At 42.9% G+C, this 19319-nt stretch overlaps 1 protein-coding gene across 1 annotated transcript in view; it reads right to left on the bottom strand.

Annotated features, from left to right (window-relative positions):
• Positions 1 to 19319, bottom strand: part of imp3 (IMP U3 small nucleolar ribonucleoprotein 3) — a 248249-nt gene that overhangs the window by 62826 nt on the left and 166104 nt on the right. Inside the window, exon 5 of the mRNA XM_080195980.1 lies at positions 9879 to 9930. Within this exon, the coding sequence (XP_080052106.1) occupies positions 9879 to 9930 (52 nt within the window). The remainder of the gene's footprint in view (positions 1 to 9878; positions 9931 to 19319) is intronic.

Below are 19319 nucleotides of genomic sequence, written 5' to 3'. Positions count from 1 at the left end.
CCCATCCATTGATTCCGTCTATACTTCCCGCTGTCTTGGGAAAGCAGCCAGCATAATCAAGGACCTCACACACCTTAGACATTTTCTCAGGAAAAAGACACAAGAGTCTAAAAATACAAACCCAAACAAATTAAGAACAGCTTCTTCCCTGCTGTCATCAGGCTACTGAATGGTTCTATCGTATATTAAGCTAATCTTTCTTTTCACACTATCTGTAAATGCATGGAGTGCATGGGGTGTCAGGGAGGGGTAGTATCTTTCGTGGGGGAACATGTCGCGTCCTTTCAGGGCGGTTTGTCCATCCTTTGTCCCCACCTGGCACTCAGCTCTCACCTGTGCCTCCCTGTAGCTGTTTGCATGCAACAGCGGCCACACCCTAGGCAACGGCCTCGACAAGCCAGCTAAACCAGGTGAGAGCTGAGTCTCAACCCTCGGTGAAATAGGGAGATGTCTATCCCAGCATGTGAAGACAGACTCTGGCGGATCGAGCAGACGAGAACAATGGAAGGTCCAACAATCAAGAAGGCAGTCTCTGCAAGCATCGTGGAACGCGAAGAGCAGGACAAGACACAGAAGACATCCTGATCATCCACTGCGCCTAGTCCCACCTCCAGCCATCTTGACTCTTGTCTTACCACTAGATCTAGATGGGAATTGGGAAGAGAGAGTGAGGCTGACGCTGCGCAACTCTCCCTTACTTTAATCCAAATCTAGCGCTAGTTTCGACACCATCATCGTCATCAGTGTCCTGGGGCGATGGGCGAGCGACGAAGCAGCAGGTGTGGATACACTGGGAGCTTTAGTCACGGACCTGCACGCAGGCAGCTCAGGTCTAATGGTCGTTTTCCACTGACCGAAGCAATAGTGGAACTCGGCATCTACCTGGGCGACTGAGAAGTCTTCTTCAGGAACACACAGCTCACCTCCGTACAATGAGGAAGGAGCTAGAAAAGGTGCCTGAAGCATTGCCTGCTTCACTACACCCTGGCCAGTTTACGGCGACTGGCGGGGATTCCATCTTGCGGTCAAACAAACAAAATAAAACACAAGGTGACACCGCTCACCATTGGCACTTGGAACATGCGCACGTTTTTGGACAATCCTACAGCAGACAGAAGAACAGCCTTAGTTGCCAGAGAGCTTGCAAGATACAACGTGGACATTGCAGCCCTCAGCGAAACTCGTCTTGACAACGTAGGTCAGTTGACTGAAACTGGAGGTGGATACACTTTTTTCTGGAGCGGTCGCGGCAGCAACAAGCGTTGCAATGCTGGAGTTGGATTTGCTGTCAGGAGTCACCTTGTTCGGAAACTCGATAGACTACGCAAGGGTATGAACAACCAGCTTATGACATTACAGCTTCTGCAACAGAACAGAAGTCAAGCCACCCTGATCAGCACCTATGCCCCACAATGAACAACTCGGACGAGATGAAAGACAAGTTCTACGAAGAACTAGACGTCCTACTATCAGCAGTGAGCAGTACTGACAAGCTGATCTTGCTTGGCGATTTCAATGCAAGAGTAGGGTTTGACTCTGCAATCTGGCACGGAGTCATCGGGAGGCATGGAGTGGGCAAGTGTAACAGTAACGGCCTACTCTTAATGAAGACCTGTGCAGCACACGACCTCCTCATCACCAACACAACCTTCCGTCTGCCTACCCATAACAAGGCCTCCTGGATGCACCCCCGTTCTAAGCATTGGCATCTTATCGACTATGTCATTGTCAGGAGAAAACACAGGCAGGATGTCAGAGTAACCAAGGCCATGTGTGGTACTGACTGCTGGACAGATCACAGGCTCATTGTCTCCAAAATGAGGAATCAGACCCAAGAGGCGACCACAAGGAAGCAAGGTTATGAAAAGAAAGAATGCGGCCAAGCTAAAGAACCCCAGCATAGCTTCAGCAATGGCTGAAGACTTAGAAATCAAGCTTGCTGACCTACACCTCGCAGGCTGTGCTGAGGACGACTGGGAACGCTTCAGGGATGCTATCCATACATCTGCGCTGAAGATGATTGGGCCCTCCACCCGCAAGCAGCATGATTGTTTCAATGAAAATAATGAGGAGATACAGGCTCTACTTGTTGAAAAGCACTGTCTTCATCGGGCCTGTCAGAATGACCCATCTTCAGCTGCCAAGAAAAATGCTTTTACCAGTGCTCGCAGGACAGTCCAGAATAAACTACGTAAAATGCAGGATGCCTGGCTGAGCACCAAGGCAGATGAAATACAGGGATACACTGACAGAAACAACTTGAAACAGTTCTATGAAGCTCTCAACACTCTCTACGGACCTCAATCTCTCAGGAGCTCCCCCTTCCTGAGTACAAATGGTACAACTCTCATTACAGAGAAGGCTCAAATCCTGCAGGGATGGGCTAAACACTTTGAAGCCGTCCTCAGCCGACCGTCATCTATTAACGATGAGGCAATAGACAGGATTCCCCAGGTTGATATTAATAGTGACGTGGATGACGCACTGGTAGTAGCCAAAGTCACAAAAGCTGTCAGCCCCATGGGCAGATGCCATACCTGCAGAGATCTATAAAGCTGCTGGTCCTGCACTTATCGAGAAGCTCATGGAGTTGTTCCAGTCCTTTTGGAAGCAAGGATCTATTCCTCAGGAACTTAAAGATGCTTCCATCGTAAACCTCTACAAGAGGAAGGGCAATCGGCAAGTATGTGACAACCACCGAGGAATCTCGCTGTTCTCCATCACAGGAAAAACCCTTGCAAGAGTCCTGCTAAATCATCTGGTCACTCATCTGGAGCTGGGCCTGCATTCAGAGTCACAGTGTGGCTTCTGCAAAGGTCATAGGACTACTGACATGATTTTTTCTGCACACCAACTTCAGGAGAAGTGTCAGGAGCAGAATCGCGAGCTCTGCGCAACCTTTGTTGACCTCACGAAAGCCTTCAACATCGTAAGCCGACAAGGCCTGTGGAGGATCATGTCAAAGTTCGGCTGCCCCCCCAAATTCATTCAGATGGTACACCAGTTCCATGGTGGCATGATGGCCAGAGTACTGGATGGCGGAGAATCCTCTGAGGCATTCCCAGTTACCAAAGGTGGCAATCAGGGCTGTGTGCTCGCACCCACACTGTTCAGCATGATGTTTACTGCCATGCTGAATGATGTTTTTCAAGACAGTGCTGCTGGAATCAGCCTCAAGTACAGAGTGGATGGGAAGCTCTTCAACCTGAGGAGACTTCAAGCTATTACCAAAGTGAAAGAGACTGTTCTTTGCAGTTGATTGTACGCTGGCTCAGAGCCAGAGATGCAAGTCAGTATGGACAAATTTTCCACGGCCTGTGACAATTTTGGACTCACCGTCAACATTAAAAAGACCAAAGTCATGCACCAGCCTGCTCCTCATGCACTGTACACAGAACCCATAATCACAATCAAAGGGCAGAAACTACAGGCGGTGGACCAGTTCACTTATCTTGGCAGCACTCTCTCCCAAGCAGTGACTATTGACACAGAAGTTAACTGCAGAATAACAAAGGCAAGTTCTGCTTTCGGTAGACTGCGCTCCACTGTATGGGAACGTCGAGGAATCAGCCCAGCAATAAAAGTGAAGGTCTACAGCACCGCGGTACTCACTACCTTCCTGTGTGCCTGTGAAACGTGAACTGTGTTTCGAAGGCGTGAAAGACAGCTCAATCATTTCCACATGACTTGTCTTTGCAGAATATTACGCATCAGATGGCAAGACAAGTCCAGGGCCACCAGCGCAACGACTATTGTGTCTACACAAGTCTGTCCAATATGTGCCAGGACATTCCGTGCCCAAATTGGCCTGATCGGTATCTTCGGACACACCACAACCGGCCTCAAAACGACTAATGGTGTCGAGGTCCTCATCGATGACAATGGACGAACAACAACATCTGTAACTGCAACACTACATTCTGCACCTTATCCTTTCCTTCTCCCTATGTACTCTATTAATGGTATGTTTTAATTTTGTAGTGTGCAAGAAACAATATTTCTCACTGTATCCTAATACATGCAACAAGAATAAATCAAATCAGATCAACATGTGTTCCCATTTATGGAAGGTCCATGCTCCAGGTCCAATCTGAAGCCGGAGTGCCAAGGTTGTGAAATTGCAGGTTCCAATGGTGCAGAAACACTGAGCTGCACTTTATAATCAATTTTTAAAATGTTAATAAAATAGTATGTGAATCCAGGAACACCCCATAATCACTGTCTGCTGCACACAATTCAACCACAACTCACTGCAGTCGCATACCCAAAGTCCTAGACCGTCACAGCTATTTATTTGGTGGGTCACATCTCAAAAACCCACTAGCCTTGTGCAATCTGCCTTCCTCCTTGACATGCAAGGCAAAACATGCCTCAAAATTATTTTTTTCTTTAGAAGCGATTTAAGTCAAAGATCTAAGTCAAAACTTCTCCTCTGGCTTCTCACCACTCATCTACAGAACCCTCGCTCACAGTGAGGGAAGCATTGTGCAGGAAGTCCAGTGAGAATATAGATCAGGAAACGGCAGCAGCTGCAAGCCTGAGGGTTGACAGCAAGAGTGTGAATTAGGGAGAGGGAGGGGCCATGAACCAGAGGGTTGCTGAGTGGAAGGGTCCACAACATCTAGAAGAGTCACATGGTGTGTGGGGGGCTTGGAAAAGCAGGATCGGCAGCAAGTCCAAAATTAAAAGATACTGAAATAAGACTTATTCCATGCTTTATCCCTTGCTGCACAATATTGATAGAAAATCTTATATTTTTTATTCCTTCATCAAAATGAAGGTTGATGGCAAGGGCAGCATTTATTACTGATCCCTAATTGAGTACCTTGAGTAGGTGGTAGTGATCTGCCTCTTGAACCAGTGCCATTTATGCAGTGTAGGTAAACCAAATACTGTTAAAAAGGGAGTTCCAGGACTTTGACCCAGTGACAGTAAAGGATCAGCTTCAAGTCACGATGGGGCAAGGCTTGGAGGGGAACTTCCAGATATTGGTGTACCTAGTGTGTCTGTTGCCCTTGTCCTTCTTGATAGTAGAGGTCACAGATTTGGAAGGTGCTTCAAAGGAGCCTTGTTGAGTTCTTGCAGTGCATCTTGTAGTTACACACAGTTGCCACTGTGCAATGGTGACGGAGGGAGTTAATGATTAAGGTGGTGGATGGATGATTTGTCTTAAATAACATCAAGCTTCTAGGTGTTGTTGGAGAAACACCTATCCAGAGAAGTGCAGCATATTCTGTCATACACCTGACTTGCACCTTGTAGATAGCAGACAGTCTGTGAAGAATCAGGAGATGATTTATTTACTGCAGAATTCCCAGTCTCTGATCTGCTCTTGGAGCCATAGTATTTATATGATCAGGCCTTTAAATTTCTGCTCAGGATGTTTAGATTCAATGATGGCAATGCCATTGAAAGGCAACAGGAGATGGTTAGATTCTCTCTTGTTGGAGATAGTTATTGCCTGGTACTTGGTGGTGCAAATGTTACTTGCAACTTATCAGTCCAAGCATTAATGCTGTTCAAGTTTTGTTGCATTTGGACACGACTGCTTCAGTATCTGAGAAATTGTGAATGCTACTGAACACTGTGCAATCATCAGCAAATATCCTCACTCCTGTTATTATGATGCAGCAAAGGTCATTGATAAATTAGCTTAAGATGCTTGGGTCTGGGGCACCACCCTGAGGAATTACTGCAACAATGCCCCGCATCTGAAACATCTGACCTCCACCAACCACAACTGGCTTCTTCTGTGGTACAACTCCAGCCATCGGAGAGTTTAACTCTCTTGCTCTGGCTATAGTATGCTGCTTCCAATGTTTAGCATGTATGTAGCCTTGTGTTTTAGCTTCACCTGGCTGGCACCCAAGTTTTAGGAATGCCTGGTGTTGCTCCTCACAGTCCTCATTAAACCATGGTTGACTCCCAAAACAATGGTAACGGCAGAGTGAAGGATATGACTGATTACGTACTTACAGAGTTGCTCTCAAATGGATCAACATCAGCCAATCATTCTGAATGTTTAAAGATCATTCACCAATCCTGTGTAATTAATCAATCAATCTAGATCAGCAGTTAAATGTCATATTAATACAGAATGTTTGCTTCTAGAGTCAACATTAAGGAAACGGTTCCAAATTCTTGAACTTGGTATCTTCATCAATCACTGCTATATTTGGGTCCAGCACAGTTCTGGTGCACAGTAAGCTTTCCCTTCAACCAATCTTTCTAACTCCAACCTCACAGCAGTATGACCTTCACTGCCACTCTGAAGCTGTTTACTTAGTACTGAATTACAGCAGCTGTGTGCTGCAGAACTTTGTTCATTTGAAACGGAGATGAGACTGCCCGAACTTATTTCACTTAGGCCTCTTACAGCTGTTAAGACAGTAGAGATTTTCATTCCATACAGACTAGATGTAAATCCAAACCCAAGGGAAATGGACAATGTTCCAACACATTGTGCCATTTAGTTAATCCAACCTTCCCTCTCCTCTCCCAGTCAAGAACAAACCATCCTTTCAATGCAAAATTTCATAAATTTTTGTACTTCCTCACATCTCTGTATTTGCAGGTCAAATGTCTGAGGTTTTAGCATTTGGGATTATGAGGATAGCAAATGTGGTTTTTAAATTATTTCAGTAAAGAAATCCATGAATCATTTTTTTTTGTTAAGAGCGCCAACACTTTAGCTAGTTAAACCTAACTATCAAGAACATAGAAAAGACGAAAAGGAATATACTTTACCAAGCATGGGAAATAACCAGAACAGAAAGTGAAGCAGAGAGAAAAAAAAGCTTCCGTTGCAGTCCCCAGCACTCAACAAAACATTACAGCAATATTGGGATTATACTGGACTCTTTTTGAACAGGAGACAGACTGTATGTAATAAAATTAACAGATTGTCTAATCCACTGTTTATTATTCCACTCTAGGATACATTGGCAGTTATGCTGCCAGCTGTAGGCTTCGTCACACTAACTATGGCAATTGTATCCAGAACAAAACGATAAGATAAATCAGACATTGTACTGTTCACATCTCTTGTCCAGATGTATCTTCAACATTGTCACAATGCCTTAATGATCACCACTCACCTTCTCTTGTGCTATTTCGCAAGCAATAACTCATTCCAAAACTCCCCTGAATAAAAAGTGATCTTAAACATAAACCTATTACATTTCTTGGTAACAATCATTATCACAGCATTTGGAGCACTGGTTGTATGTTTTTACTTCATCCAAGAAGTCCTTACAGAGATCAGGTGTATTAGTTTTTCGGTAGATTGGATTTTTAGCTCCACAGTGATTCATTGCATGAATTTACCATGCCAGGCTGGACGGAAGTTCTGGGTTTGCTCATGATCCAGACTGTCTTTTGACCTCTTCACAGATTGCAATGGGAGTATGACAGTTGGTCTAAAATATCCCTGGGAAAATTACCCAGCTTTTCTGTTTTTCACGATCCAGTGCTTTCAACAAAAATGGTAGTTAGAAGCTCATGTCAGGGTCAAATGTGATACCAATGGTGGGAACAGCCTAGTTCGAGCAAATGTCACATTAGCATAATTCATGCAAAGACAATTTGCTAGGGAGAAGGATGGAGTTTCTGACCAGGGAATGGAGTTTATGGTCAGGATTAAAGACAATGGCTTTGGTTTTCCCAATGTTTCACTGGTGAAATGTTCTGCTTATCCAGCACTTGGATGTTGGATAAGCAGTCTGTCAATTTGAAGATGGTGGGAGGGTCAATAGAAGTAGTGGCAAAGTATAGTGTCACAAAGGGGCAGCATGTAGATGAGAATAAGGAGAAGACAATCGATTTTTGGGGATCACCAGATTTAACAGTACAATAGGAGGAAAAGAAGCTGTTGCAGCTTATTCTCCAGCTATGACTGATAGATAAGAATAACGTCTTGTGGAGTCCCTACTGGAATGAACCAGGAGTAGCATTGGGGGAGGATGGTCAACCCATTTAAAGGCTGCAGATAAGTTGAGGAGGACAAAAAGGAATAGTTTTCCACCATCATGGTTGCATAAAAGAGTCACATGTGACATTCTAAGAGTCATTTCAGTAGTGGTTGGCAGTGGAAATCTGAGTGGTAGGACACAATCATAGTTCAAAATTGGCTCAGTTATAGGAGACAGAGGATAATGACAGAAGGCTGCTTTAGTGACTGGAAGCCAGCATCCAGTGGTGTACCACAGGGATCTGTGTTGGGTCCCCTATTATTCATCATTTATGTAAACAAGTAGATGACTATGTTGGGGAGCCAGGGGTGGGGGAGGTGTGGCTAGATTAGTAAATTTGCAGACAACACAAAGATTGGCTCGGTGACTAACAGTAAGGCTGACTATTTTAGGCTACAAGAAATTATAGATATAGTTTGGATGGACAAATCAGTAGCAGATGGGATTTAATTCTGAAAAGTGAGAGATGGTACACGTTAGACGGAGTAATTTGACAAGGAAGTATTCAATGAATGGCATGAAACTAGGAAGCTCTGAGGAACAAAAAGGGCCTAGGTGTGTTTATCCAGAAATCTCCAAAGATGGAATGGGCATCCTAGCAAGGTGGTGAAAAAGGTATATGGGACACTTGCCTTTATCAATCGAGGCATTATTATAAAAGCAGGGAATTCATGTTGGAGTTGTATAGAATTTTGGTGAGGCCACAGCTAGAGTACTGGGTGCACTTCTGGTTGCTACATTAGAGGAATATTGTGATTGCACTGGAGAGTGTACAGAGGAGATTCACCAGAATGCTGCCTGGGATGGAACATTTAAGTTATGAAGTTGGATAGGCTTTGTTTATTTTTGTTGGAGCAGAAAAGACACAGGGGTTACCTGATTGAGGTGTCAAGATTATGAGGAACATGGACAGCTGTCCCCCTTAGTTCAAGGGTTAGTCACGAGGGACATAGGTTCAAGGGGCAGGAGGTTCTGGGAGGATGTGAGGAATTTTTTTTTTACCCAGAGGGTGTTGACAGTCTGAAATGCCTGGAAGGCTGGTAAAGGCATGTTGTTTCACATCTTTTAAAGAGTACCTGGATACCTTAAGTAGCTGAAAGAATACTTGGCACATCATAACATTCAAGGCTATGGGCCAAGTGCTGATAAATGGGATTTGGTGGGAGGTCAGATGTCTCTCATGTGTTGGTTTAGACTCAATGGGCCAAAGGGCCTCTTCTGCACTGTATGATTTTATGATTCTGTTCTATGAAAGATGGGCACGGATTTGGGAATCAGCAATGCATTTAAGGGCTTTGAAAAACAAAAGGATGCTGGAAAGAGAGCATTTGTTTTCAAGATTGCACAGGTCAAGAACTGTATTTTTGAGAAGAGTGATAAGCAGGATGATGAATGGCAAATTTGAAGTTGTGGAGGGGAAAGCAGTAACTGAGGAGACAGAACTATTAACAATATCAGCTAATATGAGGGTCAGAAAGGAAAGGTGAGTAGTCAGCAACTGCGTGAAAATAGGGTGGAGGGAGCACAGAAGGAGGGTCTCCTAGATAGCACGAGCTCAGAGGGCACAATTGGTAAGAATCTACAGAAAGATGCAAGTTCGAGGCTAGGCACAGGTAAACTTTGGTGGGCAAGGGACAAAGGATCCATTGAAAACAGGAGAGCGTCATTAGCATGAATCTGCCAGCAGTTCTGCACAAAAATAATTTGAACTAACATTTTCACCTCAAACTGGCTTTTAAGTTAATTTTTCAAAAGAAAGGATGAAAATAGAACTTTTTAGAAAATGAGACAAGAAGATGGGGTGGGAAAGATCTCATATAGAAATGGAAAAACCATAAAGGAAAGTGTTTGAAATTTTTGCTTCAGAAACTAAGGAATAGACCACTTTTAAAAAAAAGTGCTGCTTACCTTGTCACCAGGAAGGCGGGATCGGTTACAACTTCTGGTCCGATTCGCACATCTGATACAACAAGTTAAGGAACCACTGCTGGGAATTCTGGAGAGAGTACCAGTCAATCAACAAAACACTTTGTTTTGACTTAAGTTGTGTTGTTCAGCATTATGTACAAGTTTATTCTTGTTCAGTTTTGTTTGATTATTTACATGGTCACTGGTTTTTAATTTTCCACAAATAACCACCCAATATGATTGCCAAGCCACCGACAAAAATCTTGAAATATGATGCAATAGAAATGGAATTTAATTTATTGAGACAACATAAACCAGTGATAGGGAGAAAGGTAACCTCTTCACGTATTGCAGACAACTGATCTCAGATTGTAAAATATGATCCTAAAACACAAAAACACCAAGTGCAAAAGAGATCCTACAAGCTCTAACATAGCTTCTTAATTCTGCAGTAGACACAAAACATTAAACATAGCACAGCATTCAGAAACTTAGCCTGTCAACTACATTTCCTGTTATAAAATATATGATACCTCCAAAAGCAGAACTGTCGCATGTAATTTCTAACTGTATCTCCATCGACAGACCTAGGTTTGATCATGTAAAAAAAATTATTACTCCGTTAAAGTGAGTAACAAAGAGGCTTAAAGTCACAGGATAATAGTTAAAGTCTCCATTGTCCCAGATGACCATAGACTGCCTTCCCATTTGAGGGGGTGTTCAAAGACAATGAAAGGTTGGTTGGCATTTCACTGATAATTGAGGTAACAATTTACTTGAGCTTAACATTGATATTTCCCAGTGCATTCTAGCACTACCTGAGGTCAAGAAAAAAGAATTTGCACCTTCAGTGTCAGTCAGGTCCAAGGATATCTGTAAAGCAACCTATGTTTTGATTTGTGCAGGCAATCATGATATTGCAGCTTACCTTTTTCAGGGTTAGGCTGACTTAAAAGGAAGTCAAAGAGAATTTTGTCTGTTTGGCATACTGAGGTATGATTTTGCTATTGTTACGAAAAGCCATGTGCATTCTCTCTCAACCCAATAGCATTCAGGCCAATTTTTAGCAGCCTTGCCACTAATGAGCCAATTCAACAAGCCATGGACCATTGCTTTACTGAGCTATCAGCTGAAGCACAGAGGACTTTAACTGTTAAGGCCCCTCTGTCAATAGTTGAGTTTTTAAAAGAAATAGTATTTTCTGGGCATTCACAAATCCTAATTAATCAGGCACAGTGGCTTGGCCAGTTGAACCACAGTTAGGTGGCATCTCTGGGAAACACCTTGAAAACACTTTCCTGCAATTATTTTTATTGAGCTACATCTGTTGCATATACACCAATTACAATGGATTGGCATGAAAATAGTTACTGAACTTGATCATCAATGAACAGAGAGTCCTACACAATCAGTGCATTTGTAACACTGGTAAATGAAATCTGCATTTAATTCCTACTCCTTCAGTTCTCTTACAAATTAAACAAAATGCAAAATGCAGTGGCTCACTGTTTGTGATTCTTTAATTATATGTACAACTTTTTTTTTTACAAATACATGTAAATAAGAGGTTGCCCAAAAGACACCAGAGTGCATAATAACTACATACATACACAGTAACAAACTTCTATGTACCTAATTGCTTTCCATTCACACGTCAGGACTTGCTCTTGGGTGGTGCTACCATGGCTTGCAACATTGGAGCTATACTTCTGGTATAATCATTCCCAAATAGATGAAAATTTGACCTGGTGGACTGGGAAGACTCGCACTGTCTTTTTGATAAGAGCCTCAAGTCTCAAAGCTTAGCATACTATACAGTGCCAATATTAGTTTCAACTGTCTTGCATGCTTTCTTGAGTCTTCATTTTTTTTGTCTTCAGAAATCACCTATTGCCAAAGAATTGCTCATGATGCTAGCTGCTTTGTAGTGCCTCAGTAAGCTGGTGATTCTTGATTGCATGGCTGACAGAAGTGTCACACACACCAGCCTCATTCCACTTTCATTGAAAGCTACATATCTGCACTTTTGAGTGGGGATAAACGGATTGCACACTAATTAATCCAGTACACTGTGGTCTGTTGCACAATCCACACTCCATCACTCAACTCAGGGGCATCAAAACTTGTTTTAATTTTTTTCCCCTTTGGGTACAACCCACAACTGTAAAATGCTAAATCAAGAATCATTTTCCAGAAAATGGCTCCCATCAATAAAGTTCTGCACACTGAGAAGCATCTTACTTTTCATAAACACACCTAGCAATATCAGGGTGTTAGAAGTTTAACTACGGCAGCCAACATGGAAGAAATCGAAAGCAATATTGTTTGCCAACATAAATACATAAATAAATAAATGTGTTCCATATATCAAAGAGTGACGTGCAAAATTAGACTGCATTGTTAAACCAAGTGAAAGATTATTCCTAATCCATCAGATTTAATACTTGACATGTTGAAAACAATCTTGTATTAGTTTACATTAATTTACTTAGAAGTTTAAATTTTTGTTGAAACAATAGGCTAATTGGCTGATGTGCTGTGAAAGCAGTTATTAAGAAGTCTTCTATCAAGTACATTGATTATTGTTGACCCAATGTGACAACCAAAGTGCAAAAAATTCACAAGATTACTTTGCAAAAAAAAAATACTTGAGTTGGCGTGCGGTATCAGAATTATATTTTGCGAATAAGACTGGTCTTGATAGAACAAAGAGCAAAGAAAAGCACAGCATAGGAACAGGCCCTTCAGCCTCTAAGCCTTTGCAGATCATAATACTCTAACTAAAAATACACCTCCTGCCTTTACTCACTCTGTATCCCCCTGTTCTCCCCCTATTCATGTACATTTCCAGAAGCCTCTTAAATGTTGCTAATGTGCCTGCTAATAATAATAATACCATCTCGTCTGGCAGCATGTTCCAGGCACCCACCACTCTCTGCGCGTAAAACTTCCCCTGCATATCTCCCTGAAAATTTCCCTCCCCACCTTGAAACTGTGCCTCCTTGTAATTGACACTTCCATCCTGGGAAAAAGCCTCTGACTATCCACCCTGTCTATGCTTCCCATAATCTTTCAGTGCAGGTTTGGAGGGCCAAAGGGCCTCTTCCTGTGCTGTAATTTTCTTTGTTCTTGTAGACCTCTATCAGATCTCCCCTAAGACTCTGACTTTCCAGTGAAAACAATCCGAGTTTATTCAATCTCTCATAAGAGCATAAGAACTCGGAGCAGGAGTCAGCCATCTGGTCCCTCGAGCCCGCTCTACCTTCAAAAAGATCATGGCTGATCTTTTTGTGAACTCAGCTCCACTTACCCACACGCTCACCGCAGCCATTAATTCTTTTACTGTTCAAAAATTTATCGATCCTTGCCTTAAGAACATTCAATGAGGTAGCCTGAACTGCTTTACTGGGCAGGGAATTCCACAGATTCATAATCCTTTGTGTGAAGAAGTTCCTCCTCAACTGAGTCCTAAATCTACTCCCCCTTATTTTGAAGACATGCCTCCTAGTCCTAGTTCCACCTGCCAGTGAAAACAACTTCCCTGCTTGATTCTTATCTATTCCCTTCATAATCTTGTATGTTTCTATAAGATCACCCCTCATTCTTCTGAATTCCAATGAGTATTGCCCCAGTCTACTCAGTCTCTCCTCATAAGCCAACCCTCTCAACTCCAGAATCAACCTAGTGAATCTCTTCTGCATCCCCTCCAGTGCCAGTATATCTTTTCTCAAGTAAGGAGACCAAAACTATACACAATACTCCAGGTCTGGCCTCCCCAGCACCTTATACAGCTGCAACATAACCTCGCTGTTTTTACACTCCATTCCTCTAGCAATGAAGGACAAAATTCCATTTGCCTTCTTAATTACCTGCTGCACCTGCAAACCAACATTTTGTGATTCATGCACAAAGATACCCAAGGTCCCTCTGCAAAGTGGCATGTTGCAATGTTTTACCGTTTAAATAATGGCCCATTTTGCTGTTTTTCCTACCACAGTGGATGACCTCAACATTGCACTCCATCTGCCAGATCCTTGTCCACTCACAGACTACCTCTATCCCATTGCAGATTTTCAGCATCCTCTGTACACTTTGCTCTGCCGCTCATCTAAGTGTCATTTGCGAATTTTGATACACTATACTTGGTCCCGATCTCCAAATCATCTATGTAAATCGTAAACAACTGCAGTCCCAACATTGATCCCTGAGGCACGCCACTGGTCACTGATCACCAGAAAAACACCCATTTACCTCCACTCTTGGCTTTCTGTTAGTTAAACAATCCTCCATCCATGCTGATAGATTAACCGTAACACCGTGCATCTTAATCTTATGGCGCAGTCTTTGTTGCGGCACCTTGTCAAATGCCTTCTGGAAATCCAGATACACCGCATCCACAGGTTCCCCATTGTCCACTGCACACATAATACTCTTAAAGAATTCCATCAAATTAGCTAAGGATGACCTGCCCTTTATGAACCCATGCTGCATCTTCCCAACTGGACAATTTACATCCCGATGTCTCGCTATTTCTTCCTTTATGATAGATTCAAGCATTTTCCCTACTATAAGTTAAGCTAACCAGCCTATAGTTACCCACCTTTTGTCTACTTCCTTTTTTAAACAGTGGCATCACATTTGCTGTTTTCCAATCTGCGGGAGCCACCCCAGAGACCACCAATTTCTAGGTTCTCACCTTTTTGGCACGTTATTTGTGTTTTCCACTGTGAAGATCGATACAAAATACCTGTTCAATGCCTGGGCCATCTCCTCATTTCCAGTTGTTACATCCACCTTCCCATCCTCTAAAGCCCAATGTTTAGTTTAGTCACTCTTTTTTGTTTTATATACTTGTAGAAATTTTTGCCATCTGTTTTTATATTGTGAGCTAGTTTACCCTAATAATCCACTCTACTTTTCTTTATAGCTTTTTTTCATGGCTTTCTGTTGAGCTTTATCAAAAATCAGGAAAAAAATTAAGAGGAAGGGGAACTCAGGAGATGTTATTAACGGAAGTGTTAGAATTCAAAAAGAAGGTACAAAAACTAGCACAAGGGCACTTCATCTGAATGTTCGTAGCATTCCAAACAAGGTAAATGAGTTGACGGCATAAATCATTGTACATGAGTATGATTTGGTGGCCATTACAGAAACATAGTCACAGGATGGTCATGACTGGGAGTTAAATATCCAGCAGCATCACACTGTTCAGAAGTAACATAAGAAGGTGAGAGAGGTGGTGTAGCTCTGATATTTAAGGATGACATCAGGGGAATAGTGAGAGATGATATAGGTTCCATGGGGAAAAAAAAAGGTTGAATCCATTTGAGTGGAAATTAGAAACAGTGAGGAGAAAAAGTCACTGATAGGTGTCGTCCATAGGCCACCAAAGAATATCATGGTGGGGCAAGAAATAAACAAAGAAATAACTGATGCCTGTAAAACTGATACAGCAATTATTATGAGGGATTTTAATCTACATGTCAATTGGTCAAACCAAGTCAGTTAAAGCAGCCTTGAGGAGGAGTTCACAGAACGTATCCACGATGGCTTCCTTGAACAGTATGTAATGGAACCTATGAGGGAGCAAGCTATCTTAGATCTGGCTCTGTGTAATCAGACAGGAATATTTAATGATCCTCTCGGAAGAAATGATCACAGTATGGTTGAATTTAAAATACAGATGGAGCATGAGATGGTAAAATCCAATACAGTGTCTTGTGCTTAAACAATGAGATGAGGGAGGAATTGGCTAAGGTAGGCAGGGACCAAAAGCTTTATGGTGGGACAATTGAGGAACAGTGGAGGACTTACAAAGCAATTTTTCATAGTGCTCAGCAACAGTATATACCAGTGGTAAAGAAGGACTGCAGAAAAAGAGACAATCAGTCATGGATACCTAAGGAAATAAAGGAGAGTAACAAATTGAAAGAAAATGCAAACAAAGTGGCAAAGATTAGTGGGAAATGAGAAGATTGGGAAATCTTTAAAAGGTTAAATCTCCTCATAGTCAATACCCTTGAGGTCAGGCAACATCCTGGTGAACCTTCTTTGCACTCTTTCCAAAGCTCCCATGTCCTTCTGGTAGTATGGTGACCACAACTGAACGCAAATCTCCAAATGCAGCCTAACCAAGGTTTTATACAGCTGCAATATGATTTCCCAACTCTTGTACTCAATGCCCCGGCTGATGAAGACAAGCATGCCGTATGTCTTCTTAATCACTTTGGCTGGCTGCATGGCCACTTTTAGGGAGTGTGGGCCTGCACGCCCCAATCCCGCTATATGCTAACGTTCCTAAGGATCCTGTCATTTACAGTATAATTCACACCTAAATTTGATCCTCCAAAATGCATCACCTCACATTTGTCCAGATTAAACTCCATCTGCCATTTCTGTGCCCAAGTCTCCAATCTATCTATATCCTCATAGGATATAGGATATCCCAATCCTCTGACAAACCCCAGCACGATCAGCAACTCCACCAATTTTCATGTCATCTGCAAACTTACTAATCAGACTACCCACATCTGCAGGCAGATGGGAAGGAAGGGAGGGAAGGAGAGGGGGAGAGAGAGAGAGCGGGGGAGCAGGGGAGCGAGTTTTTTTCCTTGGGTTTAGTAGCTAATAAACCTGTACTTCCTCTGACTCAAGACAACCGAGTTTGATTGGCTTCTTGTTAAAAAGTTAATACATTCAAACTAGAAAAGCCATCTATAGGGAAAAACTTTCGTTGTGACCAACCAAGAAGGCTGAATGACGAGGAGCCCAACTTGTCCCTCCTCACTCAGTGGTAATATAAGGCAGAGACATAAATATCTAGACGAATGAAGGAAAGAGACCCTGCCTAAGAAGCACCAGTAGATAAAGACTCAGGTTAGCCTTGACCCCTCTACCTGAGGAACCATGACAGGGCTTTGATACAAGCCTTCATTCGTGCATCTTGACTGGAGTGGAACAAGAAAAAACTGCAAGTGGGATCATGAATCAGTAAGTCTGTCTTCCCAAACCTCCGGACTCTTATTCAGTGGATAAAAAGGGATTACAGGCATGCATCATTTCAAGTCTTCACCCCGGGGAAAAGCAAGTGTAACAAAGAACTCTTGAAATCTTCTGGGGAAGTGCCAGATGATTGGAAAACGGCTAATGTTACACCGTTGTTTAAGAAGGGTGCCAGGCAAAAGGCGGGGAATTATAGGCCGGTTAGTTTAACGTCTGTGGTAGGTAAAATGTTAGAATCTGTCATTAAGGAGGAAATTGCGAGGCATCTTGAAGGGAATTGCTTGATAGAGCAGACGCAGCACGGTTCCATTAAAGGGAAGTCGTGTCTGACAAATTTACTGGAGTTCTATGAGGATGTGTCTAGGGCGGTGGATAGAGGAGAGCCGGTGGATGTGGTCTTTCTAGATTTTCAGAAGGCGTTTGACAAAGTACCTCACAAGAGGTTATTGCAGAAGGTCGAGGGACATGGAGTTGGGGGTAGGGTGTTAGCGTGGATAGAGGATTGGTTGTCAAATAGGAGGCAGAGAGTGGGGGTCAACGGGTGCTATTCGGATTGGCGGATGGTGACTAGTGGAGTGCCCCAGGGGTCGGTGCTGGGGCCTCAGCTTTTTACCATTTATATAGATGATCTGGAGGAGGGAACCGAGTGTAGGGTGTTGAAATTTGCTGATGACACCAAGATTGGGGGAACGGCAAATTGTGCGGAGGGTGTGGAGAGTCTGCAGAAGGATCTAGATAGGCTGGGCGAATGGGCCAGGAAATGGCAAATGGAATTTAATGTTGGCAAGTGTGAGGTGGTCCACTTTGGTAGGAAGAATGGTAGGAAGGACTATTACTTACGGGGCGAAAAACTGCAGCAGGCGACGGTGCAGAGGGACCTCGGGGTCCTTGTGCATGAGTCGCAAAAACCCAGCTTGCAGGTGCAGCAGGTGGTCAGGAAGGCAAATGGGATGCTGGCCTTCATAGCGAGGGATTGAATATAAAAGTAGGGAGGTCTTGCCGCAGCTGTATAGGGTATTGGTGAGGCCGCAGCTGGAGTACTGTGTGCAGTTTTGGGCGCCGCACCTGCGCAAGGATATTTTGGCCTTGGAGGGAGTGCAGAGGAGGTTTACTAGGCTGATACCGGAGTTGAGGGGGTTGAGCTATGAGGAGAGGCTGAATAAACTGGGCTTGTACTCGTTAGAGTTTAGAAGAATGAGGGGAGATCTCATTGAGACGTATAAGATGATGAATGGGATGGATAGGATAGAGGTGGAGAGACTCTTCCCGCTCAAAAAAGACAGTAGGACTAGGGGGCACAGCCTCAAGATAAAAGGGGGGCGGTTTAGAACGGAGTTGAGGAGGAACTTCTTCACTCAAAGGGTGGTGAATCTCTGGAATTCTCTGCCCATTGAAGTGGTGGAGGCTGCCTCGTTAAATATTTTTAAGACGCGGGTTGATGGGTTTTTGATAAGAGAGGGGATTAAGGGTTATGGGGAGAGGGCGGGAAAGTGGAACTGAGCAGCGACAGATCAGCCATGATCTTATTGAATGGCGGGGCAGGCTCGAAGGGCTAGATGGCCTACTCCTGCTCCTATTTCTTATGTTCTTAAATCCTAAAACCGAAATGCATGCTACTTCAATAACCACAATTTTTGTGCTTGTGTATGAGAATGAAAGTTGCCTCAATGCACATGTATTCAAGTGTTGAATCATACGTATTCATGTGTCTTTTGAAATCAAGAGAAAACCTGTCCTTTGTCTGTTACTGACAGTTACTACACTCAGGGGTTAAAATATTATTTTAATTATTTAAAAACATGCCATCTTCAATCAGTTGGGACATGGAAAGAAACAAACACATGCACGCATACGCACATGCGCATAATTAACATTAAGCCAAAACAAGTGAGTGATGGAGAGGAACCACCTGCATCAAGCAGTGTGGACTCTCTTCCTCGGGCTTCACTAGGTCTACCCAATTCACAAACACCTTTACCCAAAAAATACATGGACAAATTAAGTACCAGATTGCATTTTTCATTAGACGAGGGAATTGGTTCAGTTTACTTTCGATTTTAAAATTTGTTTGAATAGTTGTGATTTGAAAGTAGCATCAGTAGAATATTAAATGGAGTTGCGGCTTGTGCAGGTGAACATACAGAGCTGCAATTAAGAGATTATCTAGTGTTAAGAACATCACTTGATGGTAACTCACAGTTGGTGTGACAAGCTATTAAGTAAAGCTTTAAACAACATTCACTGTTCATACAAAATTAAATCCAAAAAATAGCAATTTTTTTGCCTTCATTTCTAAAAGGAGCACAAAGTTAACCTCTTTATAAAAATTCTGGACAGCTGTTTCCAGCTGCAATCAGTTAACAGTGCCTGCGTTTATAAAAGAAAATCCACTGGGGTAATGAGTAATGAGTGCTGCATTCCATTTCAGCTTTTAACGCT

Source organism: Carcharhinus amblyrhynchos, chromosome 9 (assembly GCF_965287045.1).
Source record: "Carcharhinus amblyrhynchos chromosome 9, sCarAmb.v2.hapA, whole genome shotgun sequence".
Taxonomy (NCBI): domain Eukaryota; kingdom Metazoa; phylum Chordata; class Chondrichthyes; order Carcharhiniformes; family Carcharhinidae; genus Carcharhinus; species Carcharhinus amblyrhynchos.
This window is presented reverse-complemented; position numbering and strand designations above follow the sequence as displayed.